Source organism: Ips typographus, linkage group LG1 (assembly GCF_016097725.1).
Source record: "Ips typographus isolate SLU linkage group LG1, UJ_Ityp_2.0, whole genome shotgun sequence".
Classification (NCBI taxonomy): domain Eukaryota; kingdom Metazoa; phylum Arthropoda; class Insecta; order Coleoptera; family Curculionidae; genus Ips; species Ips typographus.
Genome location: NC_138422.1, coordinates 24,263,382 through 24,289,642, shown reverse-complemented (window position 1 = coordinate 24,289,642; position 26,261 = coordinate 24,263,382). Strand labels below are relative to the sequence as shown.

At 34.7% G+C, this 26,261-nt stretch overlaps 2 protein-coding genes across 5 annotated transcripts in view; one reads left to right on the top strand and one right to left on the bottom strand.

Moving 5' to 3' along the window:
• Top2 (DNA topoisomerase 2) overlaps positions 1-26,261 on the top strand; it is a 31,756-nt gene that overhangs the window by 801 nt on the left and 4,694 nt on the right. For 3 of the 4 annotated variants that reach the window (XM_081984797.1, XM_081984805.1, XM_081984780.1), the window contains 15 exons: positions 1,008-1,193; positions 2,873-3,594; positions 3,917-4,872; positions 8,110-8,281; positions 8,349-9,005; positions 9,061-9,420; positions 10,520-10,668; positions 10,732-10,935; positions 10,993-11,252; positions 11,338-11,361; positions 15,280-15,447; positions 15,507-15,645; positions 15,696-15,841; positions 15,898-15,993; positions 23,701-23,932. In XM_081984797.1, coding sequence (XP_081840923.1) covers positions 1,008-1,193; positions 2,873-3,594; positions 3,917-4,872; positions 8,110-8,281; positions 8,349-9,005; positions 9,061-9,420; positions 10,520-10,668; positions 10,732-10,935; positions 10,993-11,252; positions 11,338-11,361; positions 15,280-15,447; positions 15,507-15,645; positions 15,696-15,841; positions 15,898-15,993; positions 23,701-23,932 — 4,471 coding nt within the window. The remainder of the gene's footprint in view (positions 1-1,007; positions 1,194-2,872; positions 3,595-3,916; positions 4,873-8,109; positions 8,282-8,348; positions 9,006-9,060; positions 9,421-10,519; positions 10,669-10,731; positions 10,936-10,992; positions 11,253-11,337; positions 11,362-15,279; positions 15,448-15,506; positions 15,646-15,695; positions 15,842-15,897; positions 15,994-23,700; positions 23,933-26,261) is intronic. The other variant, XM_081984788.1, reaches the window with a different exon arrangement.
• LOC145732563 (uncharacterized) lies at positions 20,284-23,145 on the bottom strand. The gene is given in 5 exon segments (XM_081984909.1): positions 20,284-21,539; positions 21,693-21,979; positions 22,034-22,124; positions 22,309-22,538; positions 22,598-23,145. Coding segments are annotated over 5 exon segments (1,410 nt in total). The 5' UTR covers positions 22,726-23,145; the 3' UTR covers positions 20,284-20,865.

The window sequence follows — 26,261 nt, the reverse complement described above, 5'->3', positions numbered from 1 at the left end:
TTCAGTGGTCATGGGACTTTCCTGTTGTTCTTGGAGTAAACTACTTTCAAGTAATATTTTGAATTTTAGTATATTTAAATTAAAAATGTCTCTACAAAGTTAGAAAAATTGGTAGTTTTCTTGTTAAAGTACCTATTCTTGAATGTAGCAGGGTGATTAACCACACAGCCTTCTCCACAATATATTTTTAATTTTTTTTATTGTCACCCCTCTACATTTGTACGTACACCTCAACTATGAGAAAATGGACTACTTCTTTACCTATTCTTGATTGTCTTTAACCTTGGTGCTGGATAACCTGCTTTTCTTGTGTGTACCCTTACCTAAATGGATCAAGTTGGAGTCTTAAAGATTTTACATACCAAACACTAACATAATTCATTGCCAATCATAAATAATGGGGACACATGTAAGATATGTGTTCTTCAGATTGAGCATATTTGCTGTAAAGCAATATGATAATATATCAAATATTACAACATGTGGAGTAATAATGATAATTATTCACTTTCAGTTTTTTTACAAGATTTGTACAGAAAAAAAGTACTTCTATGCTACTTTTCAGTTTCAAAAACAAAAACCCATGATGATATAAGTGCCTGGAGCTCAATAATAAAATATCAAATCTGTTTATTATTTGAAAAAATTTGTTATTAAAAAAAATGGTTCAGCATTGCTAGTTTTTTGCAATTTTAGTGTTAACTAGTTATTGATAGTAAATTAACTGACTGGATATTTACCAGTAAGGTAAAGTAAAATTCAGTGTGACAGGAAAATGTACCAATTTTACCAATAAATCCTTAAGATCCTAAGAGTCTTGAAATTTGCTTGAAAAATATCATTTTCCTGTCATTAACTTTATTAAAGTAATTTCTGGTCAATATTGTCAAAATAAAAGTCTGTTTTGATTTGTTTGTTTGATTTATTGTTTTAGAGACTTTGGTTTATCAATAATAAAATGAATGAAGTAAAACGTACCATCGTCGTTATATTAATTACAATTTCAGACTATGTTTGCCAATCTGTCAAATGGAGGGGCAGCTGGAGGCAGTGGTGGCACAAATGGGGAGGCTGCGCCACCTCCAAAACCTAAATCAAAGAAGGCCACCACTATTGAACAAACTTATCAGAAAAAATCTCAACTTGAACACATCTTATTGAGACCTGACACTTACATAGGTTCAGTTGAAAAGGTAAGTTGTTTTGCTTGGAAAAAAGTTTAATATTTAAGAATTTGTTTATAAATTTCTAAGTATTTAAAACTGCTTTATTGAGGTTTTATTAAAGGGGAAATAAGAACTCATTTTTATAGCTATGACATCTTATTTTGGAAATTCCTAGAAACTGTTTGAGATTTTGTAATGGTTATTATTTTCCATCTAAATTATTTAGTAAAACAAAAGAAAAGAAACCTGTAACATACAGTTAGGTAATTTTTAAATATTGTTTTTTACTTCACAATTATTTTGGAAAACAAACTTTTTTTTTGGAAACAGTTTAATTTGACAGATAAAAGATTCTAGCATTTTTTTGAATTGACCTACGGTTTATTAAGTAAAAAGAAGAAATCAATCAGTTTTTCAGACTCTAAAACACCTTTTCCCCATGGAAAAGCTTGGAAATTACATTAAAAATTGCCAAATCCAAATCTTTTGGTTCAGTCATTTTAGCAACGTCATGTGGTTGGAAAAACTTGGACCACTTTGACGAACTGAACTAGTTATGACGTTAAAAGTCAGGCTTATCCACCTGACAACTGCCAAAACTCATTAAACAGTGCCGTGAAAATGTAAAATGCCAAATACTCGCGTCTTATTGATGATTTACACCGCAAATTGTTATTTGTAGATATGTTTGAGAGTTGTGACGTTAAATGACACTTTCAAACGTTAGATCTGACAGTTATGAATCTCGTATTTACATCTCAATTAAGCTCCAAATTTGACAATTGTGCGGCTAAGTTACACTGACAGCTGTCAACTGTCAAAACTCTTTTGACACCAACACAACTGGATTACGCAGATTACGCATATTTCTTTGCTAAATCGCATTGCAAATCGTTGTGAAATTAACATACACTTTGGAATAATTTTTACGTCACCTGACAGCTGTCAAAAATCACGCAGCTGTGACTCAAAATTACTAAATGGAGCGAAATTTGACAGTTGTGACATTAAGTGACGTGAGTATCAAATTGTTCCTTAACGTCAGCACTGACAAATTTGGCTCCATGGAGCTGTAAACACAACAGTGCAATTCCTAACAGAAACATATCTATTTGGCATTTTATACTTTCTGGTCACTGGTGCGTGAGTTTTGACAGTTATGAGAGCTGTCAGGTGACGCAAGCAAAATATTAAAGTGTTCCTTAACGTCTCAACTGTTCAATTTGGCTCCATGGAGCTTTCAACACAACTTTCAGTGTAATTTCTTAAATTAGCAACTACTTGCTAATTTTAGAGTTTCAGGTCACTGGTGAAAGGGTTTCCACAGTGATCACAGCTGTCACGTTACGTTAGAAAAGTATAAAAGTGTTCCTAAACCGTCAGAACTGTCAAATTTGGCTCCTTGGAGCTCTAAAGACTATTTACAGAGTGGTTTTCCCAAAAAACACATCTACTTGGCAATTTATAATTTCCACATGTGTAGTCCAAACCCCATTCCTTGAATTGTTGCTTCTGATGTCCATTTATTAGCCTTTTCATCATCATTCTCTTGAATTCTCCTAAAATTCCTCAGGCATTGTATCCAAAACTACATTTTTAAGAATTTTCTATCACTATAATATATGAAACACATTTTGAGAATTTCTTAGTAGTACTATTCATTCTACCAGCTGAGTTTTGTCTTAACATTCAACTTTCTTTTCAAGGTTAGTGAATTAATGTGGGTCTATGACTCTGAAGGAAATATGATGGTTCAAAAACAAATTGAGTACGTCCCAGGTCTTTATAAAATCTTTGATGAAATCTTAGTAAATGCGGCCGATAATAAACAACGGGACAAAAATATGGATTGCATCAAAATCGAAATTAAACCGGAAGAAAACCAGATTTCCGTGTGGAACAACGGCCAAGGTATTCCAGTGGTTATGCACAAAGAGGAAAACATGTATGTGCCCACAATGATATTCGGGCATTTACTCACTTCTTCAAATTACAATGATGAAGAGGATAAAGTGACTGGAGGCCGTAACGGTTACGGTGCCAAATTGTGCAACATCTTTAGTGACAAGTTTACGGTCGAAACGGCCGCAAAACAGTATAAACTGCAATTCAAACAAACGTGGGGCAGTAATATGACGAAGGCTTCTGAACCGAAGGTCAAGGATTTTTTTGGTGAGGATTACACGAAAGTCACCTTTCAACCGGACTTGAAGAAGTTTAAAATGGACAAGCTGGATGATGATATAGTGGCGTTGATGTCCCGTAGAGCGTACGATATTGCCGCGGCTTCTAGAGGGGTTAAAGTATTTTTGAACGGACAACGACTGCCAGTTAAGACTTTCAAAGATTATATCGACTTGTACATTAAAGGCAAGGAAGACGAAATGGGAAACAACCTGAAAGTTGTTTACGAGCAGCCGAACGAACGGTACGTTTTATTTACTTAGAATTAGGGTCGGTATTTCCATCGTCTCATAAAGTAGCTAATAACTATTTGGCCACTAAAATGTATTCCATAAATGGTGGAATAAGTTGTATCTCTATTTTATTGCAATTTTATTTGTCAAATTGTTATTTGATGAATTTAAATTCAAAAAGATGTCTTTTCATAGTCAGATGAGTTTGATTTGTCATTTCTTTGGAATCCGTGGCTGTTAATTAAACCGTTCAAAGACAATAAGGGTTAATGTTAATTAAAAGCGTGCGGGATGCAAATCGGTACAAAAATTGCAAACTAAGTATTATTCTAGGTGGGAAGTTGCGGTGACAATGTCAGAACGCGGGTTCCAACAGATGTCGTTCGTCAACAGCATCGCGACAACAAAAGGTGGTCGCCACGTCGATTATGTAGTTGATATGATCGTGAAACAACTTCAGGAAGTGATCAAAAAGAAAAACAAAGGCGGCACTGCCATCAAGCCGTTTCAAATTAAAAATCACATGTGGATATTTATTAATTGTTTAATCGTCAATCCGACCTTTGATTCCCAAACGAAAGAGAACATGACACTTCAATTGAAAAGTTTCGGCTCCAAGTGTAACTTAAGTGAAAAATTCATCAACAACGTCCAGAAAAGTGGTATCGTCGAAATGGTGCTGTCTTGGGCCAAGTTCAAACAACAAAACGAGTTGGTAAAGGCGAGCGCCGGCAAAAAGACCAGCAAACTGAAAGGAGTACCCAAATTGGAGGACGCCAACGAAGCAGGCACGAAAAACGGCCTGAAATGTACTTTGATATTGACTGAAGGAGATTCAGCTAAATCATTAGCCGTATCCGGTTTGGGGGTTATCGGCAGAGACTACTACGGCGTCTTCCCTTTGAGGGGTAAACTGCTGAACGTGCGCGAAGCCACGCACAAACAGATTTTAGAAAACGCGGAAATCAATAATTTGATCAAAATTATCGGGCTTCAGTACAAGAAAAAATACTTGTCACGGGACGATATGAAAAGTTTGCGTTACGGTAAAGTCATGATCATGACTGATCAAGATCAGGACGGGTCGCACATCAAAGGGTTGCTCATCAATTTTATACACCACAACTGGCCCGAATTGCTGAGACAGGACTTCCTAGAAGAGTTTATCACGCCCATCGTCAAAGCTAAAAAGAAGAATCATGAGCTGTCATTCTATTCCTTGCCAGAGTTCGAGGAGTGGAAAAGCAATACACCCAATCATCAGAGTTATCAGATCAAGTACTACAAAGGTAAGAGTTTTTGATTGTTTAAAGTTTTGTGTCTCTTATAACTAGTTTTGAATAGATATTATCTTTCTCACCAAAGACTATTCAAAGTCATCCAATTTTCCTCTGATACGGCGAATAAAGAAATGTGAACTTACCTCTTAGATAGATTTGATATGATTTGACTTTAGGTTTGATTATTTGTATTGAAATTGGAAATTAAGTTAGTAATAGTATATTATAAACCTAGGGACTAAAGTGGTTCTTTTAATCCTGCGGCGAAAGGTTAAGGTAAGCCCGACCGTAGGGAGGGCTACAATTCGCTAAGGGATTAAAAGACACTTTAGTCACGAGGTTTATATACTTTTTATGCACTTTAGAATGCGAGAAACTAAAAATAAAAAAAATTACAAAACTAACAGTGGTTACAACGGTACTCTCGTATTACTGATAGTTGTTATTGATTGTTGTTGGCATGGTGGATTCACTTAAAATTTATTGTGCCCTGGAAGTGTTGCTATGGCACAAAACAAATGTCAATCAGTTGTTATCAAACGGTGAGTCCAGAAAAATCGTATTTTTTGAAAATGAACATTGAAGAGGCCGCCCAAGAGGCCATCGCTAGCCTTCTTCCAGAAAAATCTCGCGAGGCTTACAAAAAACAGTTTCTTGTTTACCAAAAATGGTGCGTTGAACAGAATGCAGAGAATTTTACGGATGAAAAGGTGCTCCTGGCTTACTTCCTGCAGAAGTCTAAGAAGCTCAAGGCATCTTCTCTATGGAGCCAATATTTCATGATCAAAGCCACGATAATATCTGAAGCAAACGTCGACATCAGCAAATACAGTAAACTGCGGGATTAAAAGTGTCTCTTTTATCCCTCAAATGAGGGATTAAAAGTGCACTTTTAATCCCTAAAGTGCATAAAATGTTATTTTCTACGCTATACACACTACGGTCTACCAGAGAGGTCTGAAGAAATATTATCAAGGAATACTGTTAAATAAGGAGAGATTTATTACTTTCAAAATACAGGTGATAGATTGTGTTACAAATATCACATTTACTACTTTCAGGCAAATCAAAAGTTTTGGTTTTTTGTCTCGGTCGTTTTTTCCCCGGAGATTTCAGAATTTGATGACTCTTATACTAATATTTAAGGCTGTAGCCACTCTCTAACAAAGAAGCAAAACGCTCTTTAAAATTATACTTATATTTCATTTAAATGTACCTACCATCTGCACTAACGATTATTGTCCTTTTCTTCTTGAAAATATTTCACTAAAGAAAATACTAACTTGGGATTCAGCGGCTGGTCCCATACTAACTGGTTTGCAAAACTTTCAATAGCGATATAGAGTACTATATCAAGATTACATGCAACAATCGGTCAATGTGAGCTGCGCCTGAATAGTGAAAATACAGCATTTGATGCATCAAGAAGACACTATTGAACTTTCTCCTGCTCTCTTTAGCCAATTGCAAAATTGGAAGACATGAATTGTCTAAATGTCTTTGTCTAGTGCCCATATTCATAGTCGCACCTCAAAGGAACCCTTACGCCTTCCTTACTCAAGACCGCCTTGAGTTGCCCTCGGCGATTCGGATTCACAGATGCTCCTCAAGTAGCCTTTGAGTAAGGCGCCCTTGCAAATGATAGAAAACTGTCAACACCGTAAATCGATAAAATGTCTTGACCTATTGGCCTTTCAAGTTACCTTCCTAATCTAACATCGTAAATGATATGACACTGTCACATCAAATGTATGAAACTACAGTGTTAAATTCCTAACCAAAATAAATGTAAACAAACGGAGAAATGACAGCTGAAATGCCCGAAACTGTTTTCACAACTGATCACCAGAGGAAGTATCTCTTATCTTGAAACGCCAATAACTGGGGCGTTAAAAAATCTGAAGTATATTGCTTGCTCTTTCTGTACCACAGATTTAGGTAAAGTTAGACAAAAAAAGATATATTATGAAAAACGGTTATGAAACTAAATCAAAATGGAGGCAATTTAAAAAAATGGAATTCTCAGATTTCTGCCGCTTTTTACAGTTTTTACAGATGTGGTCAGTTTTTCCTGTCTTTTTTAAACTTCGTACAGAGTAAACACACACAACTTTCATCGTTTCTGAGTTATTTAGCAAAAACTGGTTAGATGCAACTGTTTTTTAAATCAGTTGAAATTATGATTTGAATCAATCACCCTCTAACTCAATTATTTTTGAAAGGGTTCAGGGTGGTTCAACCACTTAAAAAACCAGTTTTGAGCTCCTCTTTCCAGTGGTGTAAAATCTTGAGGCGGTTAATAACACTGTATAATTCTAGGCATCGGTAATCCACTATCTGTATTTTTTTCTAGTGAATTTCTCACAAGAGGAAAAACCTCCTCTGTAATGGAAAATTTTGAAAATCGGTATCTTCTCTTAAATTCATCTGCACCATAAAATTCCAAAGGATTTTCTGCATCACGTATATACCTTTTCGGTAGCGTAAATAAAAATTTGGTTGTTCTACTGCACGGTCCACAAAATTAAGAAACCCATCTAAATCCATACTTTTCTTGTATACAAACAATTTAAAAATATACAAGCAATAGGATGCAACTTAACCTATAATTTAATGTCGAGGTCGCCTCAAGGTACCTTCTACCCTCCATCGAAAATTCTTCTCGGTCGAGGAACCCTTAAGAGCCGAGGAACGTCTATGAAACAAATTCCGTACGTTAAGGGTGCCTTGAGGATCGAGGGAGCCTCAAGGAAGAACTATGAATACGGGCATAGATCATTACCGTATTGAAGGAAATATGTCGTTGATTGAACGTGTGAATGGCCTTGAATCGTCTTCTTTCGTGACATACACTATAAACACTTATTACCTACTCGTGAGTAATTTGGTTTTACTCACCTTTATTACTGAACGACACCAGACAGAATAATTAGACATTGAAAGTGACTAACAACAGGCAGTGAACTGCTTATACTTTTAATGCATACAGTGATCCAATGGAATTTCTTCCTGACGTTTCGTTCACATCTTCGGAGGACATTATCGGCCTATAACCCCGGATAACTTTCATATTTCAATATTAAATTTATTCTATACTTTATGTACATTCTGTATGCATCATCTTTCATGATTTATTATGACAAACAAACAAACAGACTTTTAAGTTTGTCAAGTTTTCCAATAGTGTATATTTACTGTCATGTCGGTCTTTTGTTCTCGAATTGACTGACATTTGAATCACTATAGGTTTGGGTACCTCCACGTCAAAGGAGGCTAAAGAGTATTTCACCAATATGACGCGCCACCGTATCCAATTTAGATACAGCGGTCCAGAGGACGATGATCACATCGTCTTGGCATTCAGTAAGAAACATATCGAGGCCAGAAAGGAATGGCTCACGAATTTTATGCAGGATAGGTCAGGATTAACACTAGTGAAATAATATTGTTTTCTTATGTTTTTTTTTTGTTGTTGTGGATTGCAGTAAGAGGCGCAAAGAGATGAACATGCCCGAACGTTACCTGTACACTAAGGAAACCCGCATGGTCAACTATAAAGATTTTATTAATTTAGAGTTGGTACTGTTTTCGAACGCTGACAATATCCGATCAATTCCCTGTCTAGTGGACGGGTTTAAACCAGGACAGCGTAAAGTCCTGTATACTTGTTTGAAGCGAAACGACAAACGCGAGGTAAAAGTGGCGCAATTGGCCGGTTCAGTTGCGGAACAGTCCGCCTACCATCACGGCGAAGTGTCGCTGTGTATGACCATTGTTAATTTGGCCCAAAACTACGTGGGGAGTAATAACATCAATTTGCTGGAGCCGCGAGGTCAGTTCGGTACGAGGCTGAATGGTGGCAAAGACTCGGCCAGCGCGAGGTACATTTTTACGAAAATGTCGCCGTTAACACGGTTAATTTTTCATCCGCACGACGATCCGCTACTTACGCACGAATACGACGACAATCAAAAAATTGAACCGGTGTGGTATATGCCTATTATTCCCATGGTGCTTGTAAATGGTGCAGACGGTATTGGAACTGGTTGGATGACCAAAATTCCCAATTACAATCCTAGAGATCTGGTAGAGTACATCAGGGCAAAGTTAGATGACCAAGAGCCTAAAGAAATACATCCCTGGTTAGTTTGTTTTCTATTTGAAACCGCTACTCATTTCAAAACACTCGATTTGTAGGTATAAAAACTTCAAAGGTACAATCGAGTACTGCGGAGACCAACGATACTGCGTCAGCGGCGAATTGGCGCTCGTTAACAACAACAAAGTGGAAATCACCGAACTGCCGGTCGGTACCTGGACACAAAACTATAAGGAGTCCACTCTGGAACCGATGCTAAGCGGTACTGAAAAAATCAAGGCTGTGCTGCAGGACTACAAGGAATACAACACGGATACCACGGTTCGTTTCGTGGTCACTCCCCAAGCCGGACAGTTGGAGGCGATGGAAAAGGAGGGACTGCACAAGGTCTTCAAGTTGCAGTCTGTCGTTTCATTGACGTCGATGTGTTGTTTTGACGAGTTAGGCTGTTTGAGACGGTGAGTACTTTTTATAGTTATTACGAAAAAAACACAGTTTTTTTTTAAATACTTTGTGTATAAATTTTGGGGTTTATTTTGGACAAACATTATTTTTCACTTTCCCTAAATTCTCAACCGTAAATATTAGTCTGGGAGTGTTTTAAAACTGTCCCTCCTGTTTTAAGATAGTTTGTGGGTTGTTAGGTTGGTTAAGCTTCCAAGATATTATAGGAATTGCCATTGTTTGTTAAAGCTTTAAAAGCATACTAACTGAACATTTATGATTAGCTTAAGTTTCCAAGCTTTTTCTTTGTTGTTGGTTTTCAAAGAAAACTCCATACTTTTTTTAAATTGTGGTCGAGTTAGGCTGTTTGAGACGGTGAGTACTTTTTATAGTTATTACGAAGAAAACACAGTTTTTTTTTTAATACTTTGTGTATAAGTTTTGGGATTTATTTTGGACAAACATTATTTTTCACTTTCCCTAAACTCTCAACCGTAAATATTAGTCTGGGAGTGTTTTAAAACTGTCCGTCCTGTTTTAAGATAGTTTGCGGGGTGGTTAGGTTGGTTAAGCTTCCAAGATATTATAGGAATTGCCATTGTTTGTTAAAGCTTTAAAAGCATACTAACTGAACATTTATGATTAGCTTAAGTTTCCAAGCTTTTTCTTTGTTGTTGGTTTTCAAAGAAAACTCCATACTTTGTTTAAATTGTGGTCTATCTCATCATAGTTGCATAGCAGTGCAGTCAAATTTGCGTTCACTCTCTAGGAAACGGAGAGTGCTTTTTTGTTTTTGTTCAATAGATTTTAAATTAAACATCAAAGATCACATATTGGTGGCATGTTTTCGATAAACATATTGTTTCGCATTCACTGGACAAATTATAGTCCAAGGAAGCAATCAAACCAATCAATTTTTTATTATGCGTTTTAAACGACCTGCAGTGTATTTTGTCATTCTTTTTAGTGCGCACTAAATGAAATTTATGATCTCAAAATTAGATATATACAAAAGATTAGATTAGATAGTCTACAAAAGTTTCCCCGTGGTATTAAAATCAGCACTTTGGTCCCTGCCTTTATAATAGTCCTACTAACCTACTATTCCTCTAGGTTCGACTCCGTAATGGATATTCTGCAAGAGTTTTACGTACTTCGATTGAAATTCTACCACAAACGAAAAGACTACTTAACGGGCATGTTAGAGGCCGAGGCTAAAAAATTGAGCCATCAAGCGAGATTTATTGAACAAAAGTGTGATGGTAACTTGAACCACTTTTTAATACCTTTTTTCGAAGATATTTAAACAAACCGGCGTCGCACAGGTACTCTCAAGGTTGAGAACAAAAAACGAAAAACTATCGTCGAAGAGCTGATCAAACGCGGTTACGAACCTGATCCAGTCAAGGAATGGAAAGCTCAGAATATGAAACAGCAAGACGATGAAGAGGAAGCCCCAGAGGAAGAAGAGCAACAGGATGAGGACGAAGGTGCTTCCAGTTCGAAACGAAAGAAACCAGTCGATCCTGGTAAGTATACTCTTATTTCAGCTGTAACTAATAATTTTAATAATAATAATTACACAGAGAAAGAGTTCAAACAATTGTCTGATGTGAAAAAATTCGACTATTTGCTCGGAATGTCGATGTGGATGCTCACGGAGGAAAAGAAAAACGAGTTGCTGAAGCAGAGGGACAATAAAATAGCGGAATTGGACCAGTTGAAAAGGAAAACTCCGCAAGATTTGTGGCGCGACGATTTGGACGCGTTTGTTACAAAGTTAGACGAAGTGGAAGAGAAGGAACGAAAAGACGAGCAGGGAGTGAAGAAAGAGAAAAAAGAGACGGTAAGATGAATTTTTGTTTTGTTCTTTGCCTTGTCTTGCTATTATTGTGACTTAAAAATGTTTATTTATGCTGCTCGGACTTCAGGTAGTTATTCAAGTGAAAGGAAAGGTAAGTTTTGTTGTACCGGGTGCCTAAATAAGAGTGGCTTTAGTGAGAACTATATTTGGTAGTAAAAGGTGACTGAAAATCATTTCAGTTAATGGAAACTTGAAATGAAAGCTACGTTCACGTGAGACTATTTTGATTAAAACCTTTTTCTTCCGTCTCTTAAAATAACATAAATTTGATTACTTTCTGATAATATTTGAGTTTTGCGCCAATGCAGTGTTTTCTTAGGAGGATTGTTCACGTACAGAGTGGCCAAATTTGCTTGTGGAAACTCAACAAACCAAGACCGTTAAGAAATTTTAAAATCAAAAAGACGCTGCCGACGAGGTATTTTTTGAGTGAGTGTGTCGCCAACAGAAATTTGGTATCGTCTTTGGTTTTCTTGTTGCTGTCAAAATATCATTATTTCGCACTATTTTCGGTGTCATAATAGCCTTTATTACCGCACTAGTGTGTTAGTAATTGAAAAAAGGTAATCGGTGAACAATTTGTCTGGGGTTTTTGCGATATTGTTATATAACTTTTAGGTATATTTTTTAATTTAAAAACATAACATATACAATTACATGAAAACTTACAAAACCGTACAATTTTTGCAATTATAAAAATTAATACCATATGCTGACATGCCTAACAAGTTGCTGAAAATATTATGAGTATAAACGTAAAAAAATCTTGTATTCAGACTTAAAAAAGTGGCTTGAATTTTCTAGGGCCATTTTGAAAGTGCCACGAGTTCTTTACAAGTCTTTTAAATCTTCCCACAACTGTCTTAAATTGCCAGTTTTATTTTGAAAGTTCCATAGACCCCTAAATGCTATTGAAAATGTCTTAAAAAGTGCCAGAGGCTTCTAGAAGTGTTTTAAACCTTCCTGCAATTGTTTTAAATTGCTCTAGGACCATTTTCAATATGCCAGAGATCTCTAAATACTACTGAGAACCTTCTAAAAAGTGCCAGAGCCCTTTACAAGTGTCCTAAACCTTCCCGTAACTGGTTTAAATTGCTAGAGGTCTTTAAGACTACTTTGAAAATATCAGAGACATCTAAATGCTATTGAGAACCTTCTTAAAAGTGCCCTACAAATGTCTTAAATGTCTTTCCCTTCACTGTTTTAAAATTCCAGAGACCTCTAAGACCATTTTGAAAGTTCCACAGACCTCTAAATGCTATTGAAAATCTTTTAAAAAGTGTCAGAGTCCTCTACAAGTGTTTTAAATCTTTCTAGAATTGTTTTAAATTGTCAAAGGCTTCTAGCTAAGACTATTTTGACACAATGTGCTAGAAATTTCCAAAAGCTACTGAGAATCTTCTAAAAAGTGCCAGAGGTCTACTGTGAAAATATCGGACATCACTAAATCCTATTGAGAACTTTCCTAAAACTGTCAGCAAGTTGTTCTTAAACCTTCCCATAGCTGTTTTAAATTGCCAGAGGCCCATAGAACCATTTTGAATGTGCCACAGATATCTAAATGCTACTGAAAATTTTCTAAAAAGTGTCAGAGCCCTCTGCCAGGTTCCTAAATCTTTCCGTAACTGTTTTAAATTGCTAGAGGTCTTTAAGCCTCTAAAAGCTATTGAGAACTTTCTTAAAAGTGACCGAGGGTCCTACAAGTGTCTTAAACCTTCGCATAACTGTTTTAAATTACCATAGCCCATTTTGAAAGTTGTATAACCCTCTAAATGCTATTGAACACCTTGTACGAAGTGCCAAGGGCCCCGATAAGTGTCCTAAAGCTTCCAAGAATTGTTTTAAATTGGCAGAAACCTGTAGGACCATTTTGAAAGTGCCAGAAATCTCTAAATACTACTAAGAACTTCTTAAAAAGCGTCAGAGGCCTCTACAAGTGTCCTACACCTTACAAGGATTTTTTAAAGTTGCCAGAGGTCTCTAAGATCATCTTGAAAATGCAAGAAACCTCTAAATACTTTTGAAACTCTTCCAAAAACTTGCCAGAAGCCTCTACAGGTGTCCTAAAGCTTTCAAGGATTGTTTTAACTTGTCAGAAGCCTCTAGGGCCATTTTGAAAGTGCCAAAGTCAGTTAGTTAGTTAGTCTTCTTTATTTCTAATTATGGTCACAATACATTTCCTGTAACTACAAAAAACATACATGAAAACACAAAAAGAAACAGCGTCATTTTAAGATGAGCGTACACCTAATAGTCTCTTACATAATCCCTGATACAATATAGCTCTAAATTAATTAACATCTGTTTTACCTTTCCTTTAAAAAGTCTCATTTCTTTCTAATTTTAAATCATTTTGTAATGTATTAAAAAGGCATAATATGGATTTTTTTCGGTTATAGTTAATCTGTGTATCGGATAATTTACATTTACGCTTCGAGTGTTATAACTATGATGTACCTCCAGATCAAACATACTTTTGTTTTTGAAAAAGAAAACTATACATTCATAAATATATAGTCCCCACACCGTCAGAATGCCATTAGCTTTGAAAATCCCCCTGCAGCTCTCCCTGTATCCCATTTTCTTGACTATTCTAAGTGCTCGTTTTTGTAAAACAAAATTTTTTTCCATTAAGCTATTAGAACCCCAAAATATTATCCCATACTTGAGCACAGATTCAAAGTTTGCGTAATATAGGATTTTTAATGTTCTTTCATTCATGTATTTCGCAGTGACTCGTATGCCATAGCAAACTGAACTAAGCTTTTTGTTTAACTCTAAAATATGATTTGACCAGTTTAGGAATTCATCCAAGAAATTTGGTATGTTCTACGAGCTCTGTATTTAATTGTCCAAAAGTTAGTGTTCCAGGTTTTTCAATTTTAAATTGTTTTGTTCTAAAGAGTAGAACCTTTGTTTTATTATTATTAAGTAATAATCTGTTACTTTTAAACCAATCTTGTGCTCTGCAAAATAAGTTTTCTCCCGATAGTGCTAGGCTTTCTACATTTCTTCCCCCTGTCAATAAATTCGTATCATCGGCATAACACGTCACATGCTCATTTTCTGAAAGCAGAATGTTGCTCAGGTCATTAAGAAATACAATGAATAAAATAGGTCCCAAATCTTCTAAATACTACTGAGAACTTCCTCTACTGAGAATCTCCTAAAAATTGCTAGAAGCCTCTTTTTTTCTAGAGGTCTTTAGGGCCATTCTAAAGGTGCCATAGTCTTGTCCTAAAGCTTCCAAGAATTGTTTTATATTGTCTTGTAATTGTGTATTTAAATTGCCTGTAGGACCATTTTGAAACTGCCAAACCTCTAAACACTACTGAAAACTTTCTAAAAACTGCCAGAGCTCACTAGATACTGGTGCAAACCTTTTAAGAACTGCGAGAGGCCTCTAGAATCTTTCTAAAAGTGCCGGAAATCTCTAATTAGTACTGAGTACTTCTTAAAAAGTGTCAGAGGCCTCTACAATTGTCCTAAATTTTTCAAAGATTTTTTAAAGTTGTTAGAGACCTCTAGGATCATCTTGAAAATGTCAGAAACCTCTAAATACCTTTGAAACTCTTCCAAAAACTTGCCAGAAGCCTATACACGTGTGTTAAAGTTTCTAAAATTGCCAAAGGCCTCTGGGGCCCCTTCAAAGATAGCCATAGTTCTATAGATACTACTACAAACCTTTTAATAACCGCCAGAGGTCACTACAAGTATCGTAAATCTTCCAAGGATTTTTTAAAGTTGCCAGAGATCATCTAGAAAATGCCAGAAACCTCTAAATACCTTTGAAACTCTTGTGACGTGACGCAACCGTCAGAAGTCACTAAACAGACTATAGCAGTGTTAATGCATCGAATTTGTAACACTTTGTATGAAAAGTATGTATTAATAATACATTTGAAAGGACATACAATATGTATTGTTTTAGATGCCATGAAAAAGTGTAATTAGAAAGTATTTTTAGTCTTCTGATATATGATTTGGAATGACTTTCTTTCTAATTAAGGGCGGAAGAAAGAAAATACAACATATGGAAACTTTGCCATCTCCCGCCGCTCAACGAATAATACCAACAGTGTCCGAGGATTTGAAAAAGAGAATCCAGGCTGCCGTGAAATCGAAAGAGAACAAAGGGAAGAAAACTGTGAAGAAGGAGCTTGCATTCGATGAAGAAGTAAATTTGCAGTTTTTGGTTGTGTAATTTGTTTTTTCTTCACTTTTAACCTGCTACAGGAGGATGAATTCGATGCGATGATAAAAGACACCAAAACCTTAAAGGAAAAACTCGGCACACCGGACGAAGTCGAAAAGAAGGTGAAGAAGAAACGCGGAGACGGTATGAAGCAAACCACGCTGAACTTTAACAAGAAAGGTTTGTTGTTTAAACTATGATTAGTATGAGGTCGAAAAATTGTATTGCAGCCGCAAATGGGTCGCCTAAGAAGAGAGGTAAAAAGAAGAACTCGGACTCGGAGGACGACAAGTTCAATTCGGATGGTTCGTTCGAATCTGACGTACAGGTCAGTCCCGTCAAGGAACGAACCAATGCCAGACGGGCAGCTACTAAAGTGAGTTTAAAGCTTATAAAGTCACATTGATTGTGCTAAACCTATTTTTTTTTCAGGTTACCAACTACACTCTGTCGGACGATGACCAATTCTCTGGAGGAGAAGATGTTTTGTTCGACAATGACTTGGTAAAAGAAACTGTCCCCAAACCGGTGAGTAATTATTTTTATTTATGAGTTTGATTATTTTTTAAATGTGCAGTATTTGCGTTAATTACACAACTGTTTGTGATTGGTCAAGAAAAGGTAGCAAGCTCATTTTCTGATCATCTTAAAGAACTTTGTGGCTTTTGCTACACACAGGGGTTATTGCACCGTCGTACCTAAGCTAACCATTGTTCAGACTGTAACTTTTTCCTTTTGTTCTGTCACTTTCAAAACCAAACTTAAATTCTTGACTAAAACAATCTGACAAGACATACATTGTTCCGGTAGTATTTTATCTCAACCAATTTATTTACATTGAAAGGAGATGCCGTTAATCTGCTGGGGTATTAAAAATGCTATACTTTTTGGTTATTTCTGGATATCAGTACAGTAAACCGCTAATTGAATTTACCCTTACCGTTAACGTGTAAGATACATACACTGAGTTCAGGACGTTTTACTTTTAATAGTAACAATTACAACGTAATCCAAATGTCTAATGATAGTACATTATTAAGACAGAATTGAAACTTATGTCTTAAATCCTCAATAAAAGCTGTCTAAATCGTGAATAATATAGCGTTTTTCCACTATTAACCATATTTTTTATGGTCTTTTTATTGAAAATTTATTATATTATATGAATGTAGTTTATTATAATGTTCAAATGTGTTCAAATTTCAAAAAAAAATACAAATTTAGAAGAGGTTTGCTTGTTCAAGTGTTGCTTAAAAAAACTGTTGCTAGTGGTTCAATAATTTGATATTTTAAAAATAATCGCATTGCTTTTAGTATTTGCAATAAAAATGATTTTTATTTTTTTACTCGAAAATGGGACACTCTAGGAAAAAATTAAAATAACTTTTTCTCTTCAGAATTGAACAGGAAACAACAAAAATAATTTTTGCGTTAAAAAAAACCTGTGGTGTATCATTTTTTTGTTAAAAAAATATCGAGTGACGAGCCTGTACGCGCGCTACTGATGAAACTAAAAACAATATTTTTATCGTAAAATATGTATTATTGTTGTCAACACCACTTAAAATTTTTTTATATTAAAAAATTTGGATTTTTTTTTTCTGGAAATTGCCAGGAGAATCTCCCCTAGGCTTTTGTCACAACAACTGTGACACACCCTGTAAAAAAGTATACCTATAATTTCACGGAAATGAGAAAAAGAAAGAATTTTACAAAACAACCTTTGAAACTTTACTTAATATTTTCTTAAATTTTATAAGTACCAAGAAGTTTTATGAAAAACTACATCTACTTTGACTAATTGATGTTATCAGTTCTAAAATTGAAGAGTCGCCAGTTATTTTGTACATTTATTTTTTTAAATTTGTCAGAGTCTCCAGGTAAAAACATATCCATAGATTATTTCTTTGGAAATCTATAAGTGATATTATTTCATTGTAAGAAAAGTGTTTTTTGCAATAAGGAAGTTAATTCAGTCAAAGAAAAAACAAATTCAGATTCAACACAAATCAGTGTCTCTGAAACATTATGAAAAAAAAATACAATTCTTTTGATACACAAAATAATGAAATTTAACTTTTTAACGAAATGCGAATTTATGTAATAGGCAATTAGGCAATATATATATTTCATATTTGTTACATAAAGAGATAACAAAAAGAAACTTTGTCAATAGGCCCATAACAGGCCACATACAAGATGTTTTACGTGTTTGTACAAAATGTTACACTAGCTATACAGTGCGTTTTTTTTAACGCGCAACATAGGATTTTACGTGTTAAATTTTTAAGCCCCTGTTAGACCATGTTATTTTGGAACTACAGGTCTAAAACTTGACGGGTGTGTCTTTAGTACCCTGAAGCTTAAGTAAGTTAACCAATTTGGTCTAAAAAGTACTTAAAAACTGGCAAAAAATCATTTTTTTCGAAAAGATTTTATCGTTTCATACTCCCTGTATGCATTGTTGTTTTTGATACGGACAGGGCGGGTAGCAGGTAGAGTGACATATTTGGACTGCATCAAGACCTGACATCTTTTGAACGTCAAAAGGGCATTTTATGATTGTTTGGAATACTGTTTGGCTTCAAACGGAGGTCACTTTGAACAATTCACTTATAAAAATACTTCTTTTGTTCTTAACTTTCTTGATACAAAGTTAATGATCAACTTGTTTTACTTTCTACGCCAAATTTTACCTGCTACCTGCCGTGCCAGTATCAAAAACAACAAGCACCTATCATACATACAGGGAGTATAGAAAGATAAAATCTTTTCGAAAAAAGATGATTTTTTGCAAGTTTTTAATGACTTTTTAGGCCGAATTGGTGAACTTACTTAAGCTTCAGGGTACGAAACAGCCACCCGTCAAGTTTTATACTTGTAGTTCCAAAACAACATGGTCTAACACGGGCTTAAAAATTTAACACGTGAAATCCTATGTTGCGCGTTAAAAAAAACGCACTGTATATACATTGTTAAAATCATATTAATAATAAAAAAAAAGTTCTAAAGTTAACTATAGGTATTTTTACATATTCATGTAGTCATCCAGAGTATATGGCTCTAGGTTAATAAGCAATTTTTTAATTTTTTTTTTTAAATATTGATATGCTTTTTTGTTGACTAACTTGTCGAGGTAACTTGTTAAACAATTTTACGCACATATATTCTGGACTTTTTTCGCTCAGGTTCAGTCTGTGCCTAGGGTAACAAAAATATTATTTTGGTGTATTATGCTTGTGACAGTCTTGGGAAGAATTCTGTTTTCAGATCTGTTGGTTCCATTGCTATTATTATTGGTTATAAAAAATTATCTGAATAATTGATCTGACTCCGGTAGTTTTTCAGCCTCCTTTGGTACACTGGGCAGTTAATGTCACGTGCTGAATGTTGGCTTTCTTCTGCTTTGTATTTCATTTTAATACAGTTAATGCATTTTAATCGTATTGACTGGCAATCACTGCCTGAATGCTCGTATTCTCCGCATTTATGGCAACACAGCCCTTCCTTGCAGTATTTTCCAACATGTCCAAAACCGCAACATTTGAAACATAAGGTTAGGTTAACATGTTTTTGGACGTACACTTTTATCATATCAAAATTGACGGTTTCGGCTTTTAAAAACCACTTAGCTATTGTTGGTTGAGCTTGTAGAATCCAATTTTCTTTGGTGAGGTTACGACACTGTTTTTTAGCTATTACTTTGATTTCCATCTTTAGGTTTGAAATATTCAAATCGGTTTCGATGGTGTCGTTCATTCTGATCAATTCTTCAATAAATTCGGTTTCTGAGTAGCCCTTTAGAATGCCAGTTATCATAAACATTGGATTTATTATCCCACTTTCTTTAATTTTTATGTTGTCCTTCTTTTCCAGTGTGTTTTTTAATATCTTTTGTTGCGCTTCGTTCCGGCTTTCAAAAACTATTGCCCCATCTTTCAAATGCTTGATATTTTTGAATCCTCCTTCTATCCCAGATCTTTCAATTTCTTTTTTAAGTTGACACATTGCTTCTCTTGGGTCTGAGACATCATTGATTTTAACGAGTGTTTCTAATTTCTTTGAAACTTAGGTGTTGTCCATGTTTGTTTTTCTTGATCATTGTTTGTTTTTGAAGGATTAATCTCTTGTACTACAGCTGCGTATGTTTTTTCTTTTGGCACAATGGATTGTTGATTACTAGCTTTCAATAGGGGGTGTGTATTTGAGTCATTTTTTATCTTCAAGGTTGTCAATTCTAATTCATGTGCAATGGACATTTTTTCTTGCTCTAGTTGTCCCATTTTTAGGGTGATAAGAGTCAAGTTCTTGTAAATAACAGTAGTTGATTTTCTTAATCTTTCTTGATTGTACCTAATTATAGCTGGACTGCCATTTACTTCTTCACTTGTGTAAAATTCAATTTTTCCTAGTGCTTCAAATGTATCATTTAGAATGCTGCCTATTTGTAGTTCTTTTTGTTTTTCTGATGTTTGTATTGTTTGTTGAACGGAGGTCCTCGCGTCTGACATGAGTCTTATTCCATCATATGTCCTTTTGTAACAGTTTTCCTCTTCAGGTGACATAACGTTAGAGCTCGAATCAGCTAAGAAAAGGCCACGGCCGTCATCAAACGATGATGTCACGATCTCTGTACGTCTCGCTTTAAATATTGCTGCCTTCGTTACTTTCCAAGTTGATGCAGCGAGTCAATGGCGTGCTATTCTCTGCTCAGTGAAATGAAATTTAATTAACGTAAATAGGTGTAGTTTTTGCTTTTTCATTTCATAAATTGTATTAAAACAGGATAGGTAAGTAGGTTTTATAAAACAAACCAAATACATATACATACATAATATTGACGCTTTGAGAACAAAATTGGCCTAGGTCTCTGGTCCCATTTCTTTAAATATTAATTTAAAAAATAAACAAGAAAACAAGCAAAGGGTAAATTAAAAAAACATACAGTGTGTTTCGGTTAAAAAGATCTGTGCAAATTATTTTTCTGCTGTAGCTGCAGGGTGATGATTGATGAAGAATATTAAATACCAATTAGTTTAAATCCAAATTATATAACTTAACTTAGGGCAATGTTAACCACAAAAAAACATTGTCTTGGGGCAATTAATCAATTATTGGAAGATAAAAATAGGCAGCTGGTTTCTTTGTTCAATTATTCTTAATTTGAAGGTCCTACAGTGCAGCTAGACCTTGAAAATGAAGTCTCAAAGTAACTTTCAGCTTGCCTTTGCATCGTTTTTGATATACAGGGTTTCATGAAGAAGAGGTAATATTTAAAATTTGTTATCTTTGTTAAATTTAATAATCATATATTTTTATAAATTTGATAATTTTGTTTATTTATAAATACATATACATATACAAATTACGAATTCATAACATAAAACAAAAATCCAAAACTTAGTCTAGGAGTGAGCATCCTAATTCTTCTTCGGATAAACTGGCATCACATTCATCATCATCACCAGAATCTTCATCGCTATCATCAGATGAACCAGTGTTAACAGTAAAAATAAGCTGGTCCACTGTATCATCAAAAATATGCTCTTTTTTTATGAGCTCCTCTTCATACTTTTTTACATGCTGGCAAATGTCAAACCACTCTTTTTCAGACACCTCTTGAAATTTTTGTTTTGTTAAAGCTTCGGTATCAGACAATTTAAAAGTGGTATTATGAGCTGCTACCCAATTTTTAACCAAAGCCCAAATTTTTTCTATTGGGTTTAATTCTGGATGGTAGGGTGGTAAACGCAACACAAGATGCCCATGTTGTTCTAACAGCCTATCTAAGTTATATTGTGGAGGAAATCTAAATTTATTTTCTTGTATGATTTGATACAGCTCTGGCTTTGTTAAATGAGGATCTGCTGGGATTCCTTTTTCCACTAGCCAACTTAACATATCTCCTTTTTTAGTAGCCGTTGTAATATTTTTGTTAACAGTAACATTGTGGTAGGCTGCATTGTCTATAATAAGGACTGAGCGGTCAGGTAAATTAGGAAGCAATTGCTTTTTTACCCAAGTCATGAAATTCTCATGGTTCATATCATCATGATAATCTCCTGTTTTTAAACCTAAAAAAAAAAAAAAAAATCATAGTACAAACATTATGTGTCTTATATGATGTGTAAAATGTGGTTAAACTTATTAATTACTTGTTATATAAACTTATTTTATTTAAGCAGGAGGAAGTACTTAAGTAGGTTTGAGGTGTACATAAATATTACCTGACTTAAATATAAGCAATCCATTTTCAATAAATCCTTTTTCTCCACCTGCGTGCACTATTATAAGGCGTTGTCCTTTAGAAATTGGTTTTTGTAAGCCTTTAAAACTTTCATCATACCATCCTTTGTCATGAATATGACTACTGTGAATGTATGTCTCATCTGTATATACAATATTGCGACCTTCTGAGCGGTATTGCACCAATTTTTTAAAAAAATTTATTCGTTTTAAGCAAATGTCATATGATTCACACAAGAATTTTCTTTTGTCTGGTGTCTTCTGCCACCTACAAAAGATAAAGTTATTTTGATGTACATGATTGCCAAGATGTAAAACATACTAAAATCCAATGTTCTTAAGCAATCGCCCTAAGCTGCTTACACTAATGGATTCAGTCAAGATTTGCTGGTCAATAATTTTTTGCAAAATACCTGTAAAGATAAAAAATAATCCCATTTTAGTCTAAATTTTGTTGTTTTAAATTTTCAATTAACACATTATCAAGGTTTATACATATAGCAAACTAGGCTTACATTTAATTGTAAAAAACATGGTAAGTTCTGCTAGAAAAACTCTGAAGACTCTGTAGGTATACCTAATGTATTATAAACTTACCTTTTAATGTTGGAAGTTTTTTCTCAAGAATATAGAAATCATAAATAATTTCTCTGATTCTTTTGATTTCATCAGGTTTGATGTTATCCAATTTTAATTTTTTAATCTGTCCCTTCTTTGTAGGAGTGTGAAATGATGAGCTTGGCCCTCCCCATTCAACATGTAGTGCTTCTCTAGATATCTTCTGCACAGTAGATCTAGACACCCCTGTAGCTGCTATAGTTCTCTCTCTAAAATGATATTTATTATATTATTCAACGTTTTCGTCGTTTTTAATCAAAGACAATACCTGTAGTTATTCAAAGGAATGGAAACTCCTTCTGCCTCCTTCTTCATAAATTCTAAGACGTTACTTACAATTTCACGCCCTTGGCTGTGTATCACAACACCTTTCTTCCCAATCTTTTTTGGAGACATTATGACAAATTAACGATTTTTACTTATAACACGTGAACTCAAACTGCGACCATCAACAACACAACCAAAACACCAGACTAAAACGGAAACTAACCTAACCTAATTTTTAAACTCAACCTGTCCGCCACTACATTTTTTTAAACTTGGCAACATCGTTTAGAGTGCCGGCTAGTAAAAGCATGTAAAAGGGTCCATCTGTCCCTGGCCGCACCCGCATTTGTTTTAATTGTGCCCAAGTAAAAAACCGTACTACGTTGCCAAGTGGCTTTTTGACCGCTTAAGAATTTATTTTCGGGAATATTTTAATAGGACGCCTCTGATTATATCTAATGCGACGGCAACTGTAGAAGGAGAAAGAAATAGTTTTAAAAACTGCGTCATTGATGATGCGGTGGCCTTTTCTCATCTGAATCGAGCTCTACATGTTCGCTTGCCGGAGTTATCCGGCGACTTAAATACATAGTCGGTAACGGTCAAATTGTCTTTTAACTTATTGAGGATCTCCGGTATTTGTCTGCTATTAGTATTATCTTCGATATTGGAAGCGATAGCAATGTTATCTTTATATTGGAAGGTTTGTTTAGTTGACTGTGTCCTTATCAGCTCCGCTGCTGTTTTTTCCTCGTACCCGTGAATAATTTTATTAATTTCTGACTTTGAAAACGTTGTTGAACCCATCGAATTGGATCGGTTTTTCCGTGGAAATTCTTCACCAAATTTGATCATTTTTTTGTCAGTGTCTTTGGAACCGCCACTATTTTCAGCCATCACAAATGCAAAATTAAGTTGTCACTACTTTGTAAGAAAAAAGCACTTTATTGAAGAGCAAACAAAATGTATTTGTTATTATTTTATACTTTTCTATTTTTTCAGTGATAAATGCTGATATGATGAAAGGTATCGGGATATAATCTTGATATACAGTCAATAAAAGCTACTGTCTAAACCTTAGTTAATAATATACTATTTTTTTAGGCTTCCGCATTGTTAAGCGATGAAAGCGAAGACGAAAAACCGCCTCCTCAAATGCAGCAGTCCTCCGAGGAGTTGTTTGATCGTTTAATTAAAAACGACGAGCCAACCAAACCGAGCACGTCCGAAACCCGCCCCGCTAAGCGACCAATGGTAACCTCTGATAGCGATATCGACGGTGCTGCCAAACCCGCGCCCAAACCGAAGCCTGAGACGAAATCTAAAAAACCTAGAGGTAAGTTTTTTCTACTTAATTCTTATACTGTTCTCGCGGACTGAGTTTACCCGTGCGTCATCCCCCTATGATTTAGAAGTAGACATGCATTTATTGACTTCATCCTTGTCTATTGTTCACTTTCTGAAAGGGTAAATATCTAAGTGAATGTCTTCCAAAAAAAAACATTTACTGATTAGCGCTTCTATTTCAGTCATTGTCAGTTTGAAAACCATCGAAATTTATTTGATTTGTTTACTATTAATTATTTTCCGTTTCTTTGTGTTGTTAATTATTTATAAAGTTTTCTATTTACCACACCACCACAGTTCTTTTAAGAGCTATTGTTTCTACGTTTTTAACATTCTGTAAGTACTTTCATAATATTATTATAAATATTTTAATTTTTTTTTATGTGGGCTGTCACGATCTAACCAAAATTGGCACAATTACTAACCTGTTTTGAAAAAAAAAGTGGGAGTGTCTATTATGGTTTTTATTTAGCCATTTGGTTTTTCGTAAATTCGGAATTACTTACTATTACGGTATTTTTTTAGAAAATGCCTGGAAAAAATCTCCACAGACAAGCCCAGAAGTTAATTCTTAACCTTTGTGAATATTTTGAATTGGAAAAACCCAATGAAGTACCTTTAGAAGCTTTATCATCTGTTCAGGAAGAAAATAAGAAATTTTAAGACCTTACATATTCTTACTGATGTATTTTTTTGATACTAGAAGGTTGCAGCTGTTTTGAAAATTTCCTGCAAAACTGTTTATTCGATTCGGAAAAAGCAAGCAAGTAATCTTATGATTTCCTCACCTAGAAAACATAAATCGAGACGTTATCGACGGGCCATGACCACTGATTTATCTGAAAGCATTAAAATGGATGTTCAATAGCTATTTATGTAACCAGTTACGAAAAGATCGATTTTGTGTAACGAATGAATGTTTGTAGGGCGAGCGCAGCGAGGTCCTACAATTTGAATGAGTTACACAATAAGACATTTTCGAAACGTGTTGCATACATAATTTTTTTCTAATTTTGACCCAAAAGCGGTAAAAACCATCTTTTAAAGTGATTTAACACAAATATTCACTTTCATAGCACCTTGTATAAACAGTGACAACGACATGTTATGATGGATGTCGCCCATATGTTTCTACGGAAATGCATAAAAACAGGGAGTGATGAAATGAACTTTTCATAACTAGTTACATAAAGTAAAACGTTTTATCACTCTAATCAGTTTTGAAAGGTGTCATACATATATGTACAATACATTATATGATATGTACAACCATAGTATGTTAATAATAGTAAAATATATCTACTTTTGTAAGAAACATCTATTAACATTTCATTGTTTCCAGAGACTGAGATTTTTGGGTTGCATTATAGATTTTTCATAAAAATTTCTTCAAACATATCAATAATAAAGTCATAGAAAAACAAAATAAGCGTCTAAAATGTTTTCCAGCGGGTTTAAAATAAAATAAGTGGATTGCAACCTGAAAATGAGATATGAGATACTACAGCATCACTCAGAATGTCTTATTGAATTTTTAATTTGTTGTATTTATTTTAGAGAAACATGTAACCCTCCAGAACCTAAATCAAGAGCTTAAAGTTAAAGAAATACTACATATTGGGGATACATTTTTGCGAATTTTGGTAAATAAATTAGGTTTCAAATTTAGACGGAATTCTATGATCCAAACAAAGACTTCTCATAAATAAAAAATGTTATTTCGGTCAAGATATTTTTGATTTGCTTTGGTATAAGGTTGTTTTAGTGCAAATTTGCAGCCAGATCACTACTTTCTGACTGACAATACAGGCAAAATTTTAAACGTGACGAAGCTTTAGACACGCTCTTTTCTATAATATGAACACAACAGGTTTGTTGACGAAAACTTGATTTGATTCATATGATTATAAATGACGTAGCCTTTGTGACGCACGGGTAAACTCACTCCGCGAGAACAGTATATAAAGTGATTTTTGTGACGAAACGGTTTATACTTTGCAAGTATTTTATGTAACAGTGAGTAGTGTAAAGTTTTGATTTTACGCGATTTCGTAGAAACATAGAGGGAGAGACGGATTACTCTTAGAAAAAAAAAACACACGCATGTCTTTAATTATTATCACAACTTTTAATTTTTAATTGCTTTGGAAAAATAATGCGTTCCGGAATTGCTAATCTTGAATATCATTTATCTAGTTTTAAAGTAAAAATTACGTAATGCGTATCATCATTTTACTAAAATTCCAGACTACTATTTCAGTTGAAAACAGATTTCTGCTGCTATTTCCAAAACCATCTAAGAATTGTTTTATATTGCC